We start from the raw sequence: 12,838 nt of genomic DNA on the forward strand, positions 1-12,838 counted from the left end.
CTTGCATGTAGAAAAGGCTGAAAACCAACATACTTCTCTCTAAGCGGAAACCACTTAGGATGATGTACTACTCTAGTACACTAAGGGGTAGAGTACCTAAGGCCTGGTCCACACTAACCCCCCACTTCGAACTAAGGTACGCAAATTCAGCTACGTTAATAACGTAGCTGAATTCGAAGTACCTTAGTTCGAACTTACCGCGGGTCCAGACGCGGCAGGCAGGCTCCCCCGTCGATGCCGCGTACTCCTCTCGCCGAGCTGGAGTACCAGCGTCGACGGCGAGCACTTCCGGGATCGATCTAGACAAGACGCGATAAATCGATCCCAGAAGATCGATTGCTTACGGCCGGACCAGGAAGTAAGTGTAGACCTGCCCTTAGTTACAAATTCCTCAGTCTAAAACAAGTCCCATCACATTCAAATGCTTGTTCTGCATTTACAGTCCCTAATTGCTCTGAGTCCTGTGTACTGCTGTACTCATAAGTAACCACCTCTAGCTACACTCTTGTTTTCCGGATCTCTTTTCCATCCCCTTATAGCTCTTAATCATGATAGGAATTGTACAACAGCTTGCTCACCACACAGCACAGCCTACTGTTGCAGACAAAGGCTTTGCAGTTTCACCCTCACTCTTAGAGTGGTTAGGAAATTCTTAAATCATCTTATTTTCTCTCTTATGCACCCAACCTTTTTTTAGAAAAAAAAAAAAAGTGTTGGGAATAACCCTTCCTTCTACCAATTAAAAACAAAATCTACACAAGGGATAAGTTCTCTTCCTTAACAGGAAGTAAAGCCCTCCTTCCCTAAGGCTTCTATAAACTCTCCCAGGTGAGGCTGCTGCAGCTCTAATAAGGATGACTCATCACAGATCTTTCAGCAGGTGAACCAGTTTCTTCACAGCAGGTAGAAGAAAATATTTAGCTAATGTTTGTGAGAAATTTCCAACACTTGCAAAAAGCCTCTGCTTTATCATGAGCAAGTGAGTTTGGCTGCAATCCTGCAAGTTCCTTTGCAGGACTGGACTCCTCCTGTGTTTATGCAGTGCCCCATTGAAATGAATACTTTGCAGGACTGGCTACCCCGCAAACCCCATTTGTTGGCATGTATGTGTTTTTAAGGACCCGAAAGTGGTCCAGAAAAATGGTACAAATCTGCATGATGTACCTGAGTGGTGAAATTTGTGTTGGGCAGAGTTAGGAGCTAACAGAATGCTGTGAGCAATCACATGCACCTAGACAGTTTGTTATTGTTTGCATGTGGTCAGGGGCTTGGAAGCACTGTGAAGTCTAATAAGGTTGAGGATTAAACTCTGCTCAGGAATCTTGATCCACCCACACCTACATCACATATAAAATACTAAACTAGTAAGCCAGATTTTCCTATTCCTGGCCAAACTCACCCTTTTGGTACCTGAAATATGGAAGATCTTTTGATTTGGATTGAAGCAGGCTGTGGAGGGCTGAGCAATCCCCAAACCCTCATTTAAGCAAATACAACAAGCACTTCTGAATGTATTCTATAGGATAGATGTAGATTTGCACAAAGATATGAACTAAATGTATTTATCTAAATATGAACGATGAATTCATAATGATGAATGAATGAATTTAAAAATGTCTGCCTAATACTATATAATTTATGGATGAACATAATAAGCACTTTAAGATGTTTTACATGAAGAGGGTAAAAATGAGTCTGAGACGTGGTGACTTATTTTGAATCTCAGATAAAATCTCCTTGATTGATGAATTAGACTCTAAGTCAGTGTAACTATTGACTTTGGAGTTTCACTTGCTTACACCAGGTCTGAATTTGGCCATAAATGGCCCAAAGGATTAAATGAATCTATTGCTCTGTTCCTGTTTTATGATGATCAGTCTTACTTGTATAGACTGTGCTCTTACCAAAAAAGGCTGCATGTTCTAGTGGATTAAGTCAGGAGTTCCTGAGTTATATCCTGGCTATGCCTCTGACTCCTTGCATGGACTTGAGGAAGTCATTTAGTGCATTTGTGACCCTGTATCTCCGTCTGTAAAATGGGGATAGTAATATTTCCTACCATACTAGACTATTGTGAAAATTAATTAGTTTGTACATCACTGAAAAGATTAAGGTGTTATAGACATAGCTTTAATTGTTTTAATTGTTTGTGAGTAATGTTGTTGGCATAATAAACATGTCACATTCTTTAAAAAACTTATGTTAAGCAATTGGATTCCTAATCTGAAATTAGCAGGTTAAATTTAGAGAGCCCACAGCTGATGTCATGCACTTCACCGGGAGCACAGATCCAAGAAGGCCATGAGTACTGGCTGAAAGTGCTGGGCCGGCAATCCGTAGCTTGTAAGGATATCTCTGTATTTGGTAGTGGAAATTAAGACTTTGCAGCGGTATTTTTTTTTTATAAAGTAATTGGCTGCAAAATGAGGCTGTGCTTTTTAGCATAGTTCGGCTTGTTTGAAACTTTAATGAGCTTGAGGATTCAACATCGAAGTTTGCTAACTTTATGTTCTGCAAGTTATTCTAATTACTATGACATTTTAGTGTGGCATTGTCCCACAATTATTATATAATATCCCTTACAAAAACACTGCACTAAAACCTTTATAATTAAACACACGATACTAGTCAAATACTAGTAACAGGTATATAATCTCTGAAGATGAACATAAATTTCCTCAGAACTAATTCATTCCACTGACTATTCTAAGAGAAAGGAAGGAAACTCTCTTCTTTTCTCTTTTTTAAAGCTAGGTAGCTGCACTTTGAACATTTTTTGCTTTTCATACTGTCCCTTTTGAGGTGTTTATAAGGCTGTGTGATTAACTGGAAATTGGATCAGTCTGTTTTCAGTGGAAGGAATCTTCTAATACTGTGGGAGAAACTTTTGATGATGAAAGCTTTTAAGTTCCTGGCACATGAGTATGATTCTTGAGAGAGTGCTTGCTCATTTATTTGGTGTATATACTGGAATCATCCTTCTGAATTTCCTAGACACCAAGGACTTGATTCTCTGTTGTCCTTCACTTCGTGAAATCATTTACATCAGTGTAAAGAGGGTGTAAAATGCTATTGAGTCAGAATGTTGGCATTGTACCCTTGCTTTATACTAGTGTAAATAAATATACAAAACACAGGGCAACAGAGAATCGGGCCCCAAAGATGCTCCAGAATGTGTAGCAAAGGACTATGTGTTGTGGTCACCGAGCTACTATGCAGCAGGACTATGTTGTACGGGTGCCTTAGAACCAGAAGCAGATGGTTAAGGGGGCTGTAGGGGAGGGGAGAAGAGCTCTGCTACACATCTGGTGGCTAGGAAGTTGATACTCAGGTATGCAGATGGGATGTTGGATTGAGAGACAGTATCTTTGTTAGGGAGGCTGGCTTCTGTCAATCTAAGGAACTTATATAAGGCCTATATTACTGTTGTTTCTGGGCACCTCACAATCTTTTTAATGTATTTATCCTCACAGCACCCCGGTGAGGTAAAGGATATAAGTGAGGCACTGAGAGATTAAGTGACTTGTCTGAGACCTGCTGTGTGGTCTGGGATACTCAAAGCCAGGACTCCTGGGTTCCTTGCTAACACCTTAACCACTGGACCATGATCCCCTTCAGGGGCTTGAGGTCAGGTTCACGGGTCCATTGCACAGGTTTCTTGTGGGGACTGGGTAGAGGAGTCCTTGCCTCATTGGTGGAGGTTTGTCTGTTCCCTAGTGGGATCCCATGCCTCTGAGGAGAATGGTAAGAAGAGACTCAAGGTCAGAGGACTTGTACAAAATCACACAAATTGTGTTTTCCACATGTGGGAGAAATGAGAAACGCCCACTTGGGGATCCCCATTATTTGTGAGCTGCCCTCTCCCCAAAGACCAAGGCAGGGGATGAACTAAGACAAAAAGTCACTTCAGAGGGAAAATGACTTTGAAATTTCAAACTTTTTGTCAAACATATTTCCTTTTTTAGCTAGCTCTGGTTATTGGTATGTGTTGTCTGAGGTGGAGGGAGAGCAGGCAGGTGAAGGTCAGTCAGCAGATGCGTCAAAGAAACATGCTGAGGGTAGTGTGATGGGGCTGGGGACAGATGTGAAGATGTAAGCCGGGAGTGATGGGAGGTAGCTTTGGCAAAGTGACTGCTCAGTCAATCAGTGAAACACAGAACAGAAATCACATGATTCAAAATGGGAAATTGAAATGGTAACTAAATGAGGCAAGTAATTCAAATTAAAAATCAGGCCTGGGGCTAAGGTAGGGTGACCAGATGTCCCGATTTTATAGGGACAGTCCCGATATTTGGGGCTTTTTCTTATATAGACTCCTATTACCCCCCACCCCGTCCCAATTTTTCACACTTGCTATCTGGTCTCCCTAGGCTAAGGTGCTGTATGTATTGGATAATACAAAGAGTTTGCAATGGAGTAAAGGAATGCTCTCCAAAGGACATGCTTTATTTTTTCTCTTAGGATTTATTGAGCTACTTGGAAATCAATGGGAGCTTTCTCCATGGACTTCAACAGGAGCAGGATTTGGGTCTTATTACCTTGGTAAATAGCTCCCTCTAGAGTAGACAATAGGACATGTGTGTCATTTGGAAGAGGGTTAGTCTTTTAGAATGATGTGGCTGGCAGTTTCTGGCAGTTTGTGTAATGCTTATTGTATTACCTGGAAACTAAAGCTATCCCCTCCAGAGAGTATCCCATATGTGCTAGTCTCAGATATATTCTGGTCTGAAAATCAGAACTGAAGACCAGAAGTGCAGGCAATTGCTAGGCACTAAAACTTGAACGACTGAGACTCATCAAATTACCTGAGTATATAACTTATTCTTACCTACCATTTTACTTTTGCTGATTGCTTTTGATCTAAGATAATGATCTTCTGAGTTCTGGTCTCATGGTGATTCATGTCAGGGAGCAATAACATCACAGAGGATCTCTCTGCAGCCATTACCTCAGCAACTGATCTTCTGTATTCAGATCTCTTACAAAATTCTGTATTTAGATTAAACATTTTGTGCCAAATACAATAAAGATGTAATTGTGCTTTGTGATCTGTACATGCAGACAATTCACAGATATAAAAGTTGTACCAGTTGCTCCAAAGTCCCTGTATTAATTGTGGCTTTCTTGTTTCAGAGGTGTTGTCAAAGTTGACATAAATCTGCAGAAGGTGGACATTGACCAATGTTCAAGTGAGGGATGGTTTTCAGGAACTCACAAATGCCATCTCAACAATTCTGAGGTAAGAGCATTAGAGAATTGAACTCAACGGTAATAGTAAAAACTATCTTTCCATCATGTAACACTTTGCTTTGTGTTTACTGTATGTTGTGTTGTTTTATATTTTTCTTTAAAGGCAATTTGTGCTGTAAAGATGTTTCTGTGCCTCAAGGTATTATGGTAGTATATGAATGGTAGGAATATCAGCACAAAATAAAACTGAATCTCACTGTGCAGACATAACAGTGTTAGCGGCAAAGAAGATTATCAGTGAAATGACTTATGAAGTTCTGCTTGAGAGTTAAATAATAGACATCACTTTAGACAACACTTAAAATAGCCTTGCAATTAAAGTTTATCACTTTTGGCTGGCAAACCCATTGTGGATTATATAATAGAACTGGTTGAAATGCTGATGGTATTCATTCAAAAAGACTTGTTTTTGTGTGTGCATTTGCAAGAGTAATATGCACTAAGAGGGAAAATTGGATTTTGTATTTTTTTTCTCTTAAAATAGAAATGCTAACAGTTTGATAGAGCTGACTAAATATTTCAGTGTTTCACATCTTCCTGCATCACGTCTCTCTCCCCTCAGTCGTTCTCCCTCAAGGGTCTGTGATTAGCTCAGTTTGTAGCTGCATCACAGATCATCCAAACTGGACAGTTACCTGTATGCAATGAGACTTTGACACTGGAATACTGATTAGAATACTAATTAGATTCTTGGTATTTTATTTATATGGGGGATATTTTCAAAGGCACAAATTGGAGTCGTGTCCAATTCCCCTTTACTTTCAATGGGAATTGGGCACCTAACTACTCTTCCTACCTCTGAAAAACTCCCAAATAGTTATTAAAACATACATGGACAATTGTTGCTTTCCTCTGCTTTCATTAGTAGAGCTGGTAGGAAATTTTTCAACAAAATATGTTGTGTTGTAAAATGTCAATTAGTAGAAAACAAAATTGTTTGTGGGAAAAGGTCAGTTTCAGCAGATTTCTTGGTTAAAAAACTCCTTTTGGGGAAAAAATTAGTTCTGAAGTTGTAAAAATGTTCCATTTCTTTGAAAAAAAATTGTTCTTTTTATTTTTGGAAACAACTTTGTTTTAAAATTTAAGCTAATTATAGTTTTAAAAAAGTTTAAATTTGTTTAAAATGAAACATTTACATTGACCTGAATTAAAAAATTTTCAAATTGTTTGTTAGTTTGCAAAAGTTTTCAAGATCTTTTGACTTTTTGTCCAGGCTCAGGACAGGAAAACCTTTGAAATCTTGAAAATTTTCCTGCGATGGTAAAACAGTTTTCTGCTCTGCTCTCATCCTCAGTGAATGCCACCCTTTAAAATGTGATAGTCGTCCTGAGCTTAAGGCCAATAGTTGTATATTTTTTGGGGAGAAAGTATTGTCTTCTCCTCCCTTATGTCACAAACAGAGACATAAGCAGGGTGAGTGTGGGTGTTGGGTTAAATTTCTTCCTACAACCAAGAAGAAAAGGAAAAATCTTAGAGGGAGCCTCAAAATATGTTAAAATTAAAATGGAGAGAACAATGAAAGAAGGGGACAGTACTGGTCTTTAACTCACCTTAGGCCGGATCCAAAGCCCACTGAAGTCTTTCCATTTACTTTAATAGGCATCGGACCAGGCCCTATCTTTTATATTTTAGAAAGTGAGGTAACAGAGTCAAACCAAGACAGACATATTTCCATAATCAAACTTTCCTCCCAAATCTGAGGCCTAACAGTGGTATCCTGGGCAGAGCACCCTGGCTGTGAAAATGGGGTTTCCCTTTGAATGTGACATTTAGTAAAATTGCTGTAATTTCACATGCCTCCCATTTTATTACAGCATGTGAGGCAAGTGGAGTGTTACTTTGGTAAATTTAGTGGTGTGGTTAGATGTTGGCTGTGTGTTATCTCAACTGGGAAGTCTCTGATGATCGGGATGCGCTTCCTCAGCTGGGGGAAGTATGTAACCCACACACCTCCTGGGTGTGGTGTTGTGTCCCCTCTAGTGGCACCGAGACCACTTAGAGATTAATGAGTCTGCTATAGCCTTAGTTAATGGCCATGTAGCTTTTAGTTCATGCAGTAGAGGCTCATGCACTATGCTCCAGAGGTCCCCGGTTCGATCCTGACAACCGGGGTCTGTTGGTGTTACAACTGCACAATGTGATTTTTGGCTTTGGGGAGTCACCAAAAGTAACCTCATTGGGTGACTGAAAAATTCCAGTGATGGCCTCTGTACCTATGGAAAAATAGTGTGTGACCATGTAATTGCAAAACTTTCATAATACAAATGCACAAGGGGACCGAAATAAGGTTGCATGAGCAGCCTTAATTCTTGCATTTCATAATTTCTGAGTGCTTGACTTTGCAACTTGAATGTTCTTTGAATGTAGGGTTGGTTCTGTTTGGAGAGGGGAAACGTAATGTATACACATTGTCTATTGTTCCCTCTTCTCTCTAACCTGTCTGTACTTAGCTTGTTAGCTCCTCAGAGCAGGGACTGTCCCTTCTAGAATATCTAGACAGTGTTCTAGCACGATTGACATTATCATAACAAAAATAATTAGCCACTATGTGGTGGTCCTTCTGAGGGGCTTCTACTGGCTTGGGGAAGAGGAAGCATGCATCTGAGGCTGCTTTCAGTGCCTTTAGACCTTTCTGTTTGCTCCTTTTCCTTCCTTCCATGTTGTATAAGAAAAGTGGATCTCATGCGTGTGTGATCCAGGTGCTTTATTCCTACTGTCTTCTGCCCACCATATTAACTCTCCAGCTTCTAGAAAACTCTCAGGCACAGATCTTCCTCAGAAAGGACGGTATGCAAGGGTTTCAATCAGGGCTGTCTTGTAATGGGTCAATCACTGAACAGAATGTTTAGTAAAATAATTGTTTATGCAGTTTTCTTACTCGTCCCTCAAAGTTTTTGTAATACAGGAAAGTTCTTATGCAGCAGCAGCAGCAGCATCTTTCCGTGTTCCAGCACAGAGTCCTTTCTTGGCTTCTCCTGATGTTCCCTAAGACAGATTCTTCCCTCACAGCAAAGTTTAACTTGTATGTTTTCTTATAACTGCCTTCATCTCATATATTTTTTAACATATTTAAAACATACTGTTAATTAGCACAGTCAATGAATAACAGGCCTTTAGGCACAATTTTGTGTAAGCAGCAAATAGGAAGTTTCTCTATGGAGGATTTGGAGACTCTTTGTAGGGAAGTCAAAGAGGAAATAGTAGGAAGGAACTTAATAAGGGCAGTTGGTCAATTCTTCACCTCAGTATCATAGTCCTATGTTTTTAGGGGTACTCTTCTGTGTAACCAATTATCATGAATAAGATTATTTTATTTAGGGCTAGTAATATCCCATCAGCTGTTTATTCAAATACATTTATCAAACTCATTGCCATAGTATCTGAATGCTCTTAGTTCTGTTACCCCTACAGAGACCATACAACTCAGTATGTGTGATCTGGGCTAGCTTTGTGCATGACAGACAGAATTGTTTAGTAAATTCCAGTCATTTGAAAGTGTTGAAATCCAGTCTGTACTGTGGGTCACTTTAAGCCTGATCCAAAGCCCATTGAAGTTAATGGGAATCTCTCTCCATTGACTTCAATTAGATTTGAGTCTAAGGGTATGATTTAGAGATCCCAGATCCTCTGAAGCATCTGGTACTGGCCACTGTCAGGCACTGGAATTGTTGGACCACTGGTTTTATCCAGTAGGCAAGTCTTATGTTTCTATTCCGTTTTCTGTGTGCTGTACCTCTAAATGTAGAAGAGACCCACGCCCCACTCTCTGCCCCTGCTGCATGGGCACCTACCATTTCACTTTAGATGCACAATGTTAGTGAGAAACTATATTCTCTGATTCATGAAAACAAAATCTTTGTTCCCCTTGATCTCTGGTAAATCATTCACATTGGAAATACAAAAATAACAGGAGTACTTGTGGCACCTTAGAGACTAACAAATTTATTAGAGCATAAGCTTTCGTGGGCTACAACCCACTTCTTCGGATGCATAAAGAAGTGGGTTGTAGCCCACGAAAGCTTATGCTCTAATAAATTTGTTAGTCTCTAAGGTGCCACAAGTACTCCTGTTATTTTTGCAGATACAGACTAACACGGCTGCTACTCTGAAATTGGAAATACAGGTTTTGCTCTTCATCCATTCAAAAATAAAACAGAAACTAATGGTTTAACTTAAAGAAAAACTTTACATTTTATCTTAAAATTGTAACAGAGCACCATTTATTTCTTTAGAACAAGCAAACATGGTATTTAGATAAACAATTTTTCAAACAAATGAAGGCCTAAAATGCAGGGGGCCATCAGGGGACATAAGTCAACCCTGGCTAACGTTTTTTGGATAACAGGGAGTTGGTTAAACAAGATTATACTGCAGTGAAGTTACTGGCAATGATCCTTCCACAGCAAAATCTATTATTACTTCAAATCTCATAAACGTCTGATAGTGACACTTTCCTATCAATAACATAACCTGCCAGTCACTTCTCTATCTCCCACTACAGTGTCGGACACTCTGTCTTTTTTTTCATTCTGGGCTTTTTGCATAGACTCTTCCTCTGCTGTTGGTACTTTCACAGCTGCTGCAGTGTCTCCCTTGAAGCATTTCTGCAGTGTCACACTGTCTCAGAGCACTTCTCAATTGACACTTTACAGTACTTTTCAAAATGGAAAACCTAGTTGAAAGGTCAGAGTTTCAAAACTGCTGAAAGTAATATTTAGCCACGTACCCTGAGCTTTTTATTTATTGCCAACAAAATGTTGTATAAGTACTTCATGGAATAAGCTTCTAAGTTAAAATTGCATTGTGCATGGTGGATAACTATGCAGGCAAGTAACAATAATGGTTTAACAAAGTTTGGCTGTAGGAATGATGCAAACATAGCATTAGTACTTTCAATGCAAGGATAAAAATGAGATGGTGTAGTTATTGTTCCAGTCTCCTTTGGGACTGACCTATTAAAGCCAATTCTGTGGTCTCAGGTGTATGGGTTTCTGTTCCTCCACTTTCCAGAAAAAGCAAAACAATAAAAATTAGGTCACAATAAATGGAAGTCTTTGGTGGTGTGAGAAATGACTGCTGTGTTCTATCCCAGCAGTGGTTGCATTTGCACATAGTGATGCCAGAATGAGAAGTGCATACAAATGCAACTTATGAAATCAATAGAAGCTAGGCACCTAGGCACTGATGAAAATCCCACTAGGTGTTCATTTGTATCTTCAGGTGCCTAATACCACAGGGACTAGAGTGATCAGGGGCCACAAAAGTACCTAGATAGATGTTTATGTGTAGGTACTTTTATAGCCCATAATCACCATACTTTTATGGCTCAGCAATACAGTGGTAAGTGCCATGCTTAGGAGTAAGTGTTTGCAGGGCCCTCTGTTAGTTCATTCATTCATCATGTTAAAGAGCAAGCAGCAGATTCTCAGCTGATGTAATGTCATATCTGCAACAGTGGAGCTATAACAACTTACACCAACTGAGGATCTGATCCTAAAACTTAATGCTGGGCCAGCACATCAGGTTCTTAATTGGCAAATAAACATACTGAGCTTGCTTTTGAGATTCAAATGTCTCTTTAGAATTCTGATATCAGTTTCAAGTGCTTTATATTGTACATGTACAAGCGTATATGTACATTTCTGTATTTATTTTTAAAGGCTGGAAATGTTCTCACTTCACTGAACTTTACATGGCTTTCTAGATGTGGCTAATAATGAAGATATTTGTATGCGCTTTACTTAACCGTTGCGGGAATACTATACTCCCATGTTTAACTTAAATTCTTTTTGAGGCAAAAATATAGGAAGAACATTCTTACTGTGAGGGAAATTTAATTGCCTTCTGCGTTTACTAATGTTTGAGTGAAATTTCTGTATTAGAAATTAAAACCAAAATGAATCTTCCATGCTCCTCATCCTGAAAAAGAGACAGTTTTTAGGAAAATAAGATAGCATTTCCCAGTATGGCTGATAGTCAATTAAATTAAATTAAATTAAATTAAATTATTATTAGCATAAAATAAGGACTGAAAAATATGTGCTGTTAATGCTCCTATTGTTATGAATCATAAGAAAATGGTGACAAGAAATATGTACGCACCAGAAACTTAGAACCATAGAATTAGAAGGGATTGCAAGGGTCATATAGTCTAACCCCCTGCCAAGATGTAGGATTTGTTATGACTAAACCATCCAAGACAGATGGCTATCCAGCCTCCTTTTGAAAACCTCCAGTGAAGGAGCTTCCACAACCTCCCTAGGCAGTCTGTTCCATTGTCCTGCTGTCATTACAGTTAGGACGTTTTTCCAGAGATTTAATCTAAATCTGCTATGCTGTTGTTTGACCCATTGCCTCTTGTCCTGCCCTCTGTGGCAAGAGAGAAAAACTTTTCTCCATCTTTTTTATGGCAGCCTTTCAAGTATTTGAAGACCACTATCATGTCCTCCCCTTAATCTCCTCTTTTCTGAACAAAACATACCCAGTTCCTTCAGCCTTTGCTCAGCCTTAAATTGAGGTCTCGAGAGCACAGCATCCATCTTTAAATGTCACCTGTTTTGGGGAATAGAAGAAATATAAAGGTGATACAGTTAATATTTTTCATTTTGCTATTATTATGGGAAATCATTTTAGCATCTGTTTGGCAGGTGTGGACTTGTGAATTGCATTTTATCTGCAGATTTAATTTTAAACACACATTTCATTTCTATAGAGTACTTTTCATAAAAAGTATTGTGTGCCAATTTGCAGAGTTGTGGACTTTCATACAGGCAAACGACAGAGAGAGAGAATGATGGAAACAAAGCAGAACTTTGAGGGATAGATTTAGTATGGCTGAGGCACAGTCTTCCTTTGTGCCCATATTTCTGTGCCCACAAAGGGTTCAGAAATAGACCATGAGAATGAACTCATTGTGGAATGAATAGAACATACAATGATGCAGCTAAATCAGAAAATTAGCAAAAGCACAAATTTAGCTAAAACAAACACAAGTATGTACACAAGCAGGGGAAATCCCACCCCTCGCTTGTAGTGTAGATAGAGCCTTAGAGAGAAGACAAGTAAGAGGGGGTATGATAACTACACCATCGTAAATGCTTTAGAGAAGGTAGATTGGGCACTTTTACTCACCTTCTCACAATACAAGAACAGGGAGATATTCAGTGACATTCAGTTAAAAGGCATAAAAAAAATTAAAACCGATGAAAGGAAATATACTTTTTTCAAACAATGCACACTTTGGGGGTATTTGTGCTTCCAAGTACCCAAATGTGCACCTACTTTCAGTTTTGTGCTTGCAATTCAAATGCAAGAACAAATTGTATTCAAATGGAATGCTGCCCTTCTGAAATTTCCCCCCAAAGTTTGATAAAAATGCAAGTGTAACCCACTGGTTAATGTGTTACAGCTCCCCCCTTACCCCGCCTGTCCCCAGGCCGATCCACAAAAGATATGAGTTGTTACAGCCCCTTGCTAGAGAGCATTGACTCTTTAGCTCAAGCTGTAGCAATTCTTGCTTTCATCTCTGGAGTGCCCAGGTCAATCCCTATTGTATGATGGCTGCCTTCTGGACCAACACAAGTACACA

General features: G+C 39.3%; 1 protein-coding gene across 1 annotated transcript in view; it reads left to right on the forward strand.

The window, feature by feature from the left end:
- GPR158 (G protein-coupled receptor 158) overlaps window positions 1-12,838 on the forward strand; it is a 340,854-nt gene that overhangs the window by 13,665 nt on the left and 314,351 nt on the right. The window contains exon 2 of the mRNA XM_065399964.1: window positions 5,134-5,239. Within this exon, the coding sequence (XP_065256036.1) occupies window positions 5,134-5,239 (106 nt within the window). The remainder of the gene's footprint in view (window positions 1-5,133; window positions 5,240-12,838) is intronic.

This window comes from Emys orbicularis, chromosome 2 (genome assembly GCF_028017835.1).
Source record: "Emys orbicularis isolate rEmyOrb1 chromosome 2, rEmyOrb1.hap1, whole genome shotgun sequence".
Classification (NCBI taxonomy): domain Eukaryota; kingdom Metazoa; phylum Chordata; order Testudines; family Emydidae; genus Emys; species Emys orbicularis.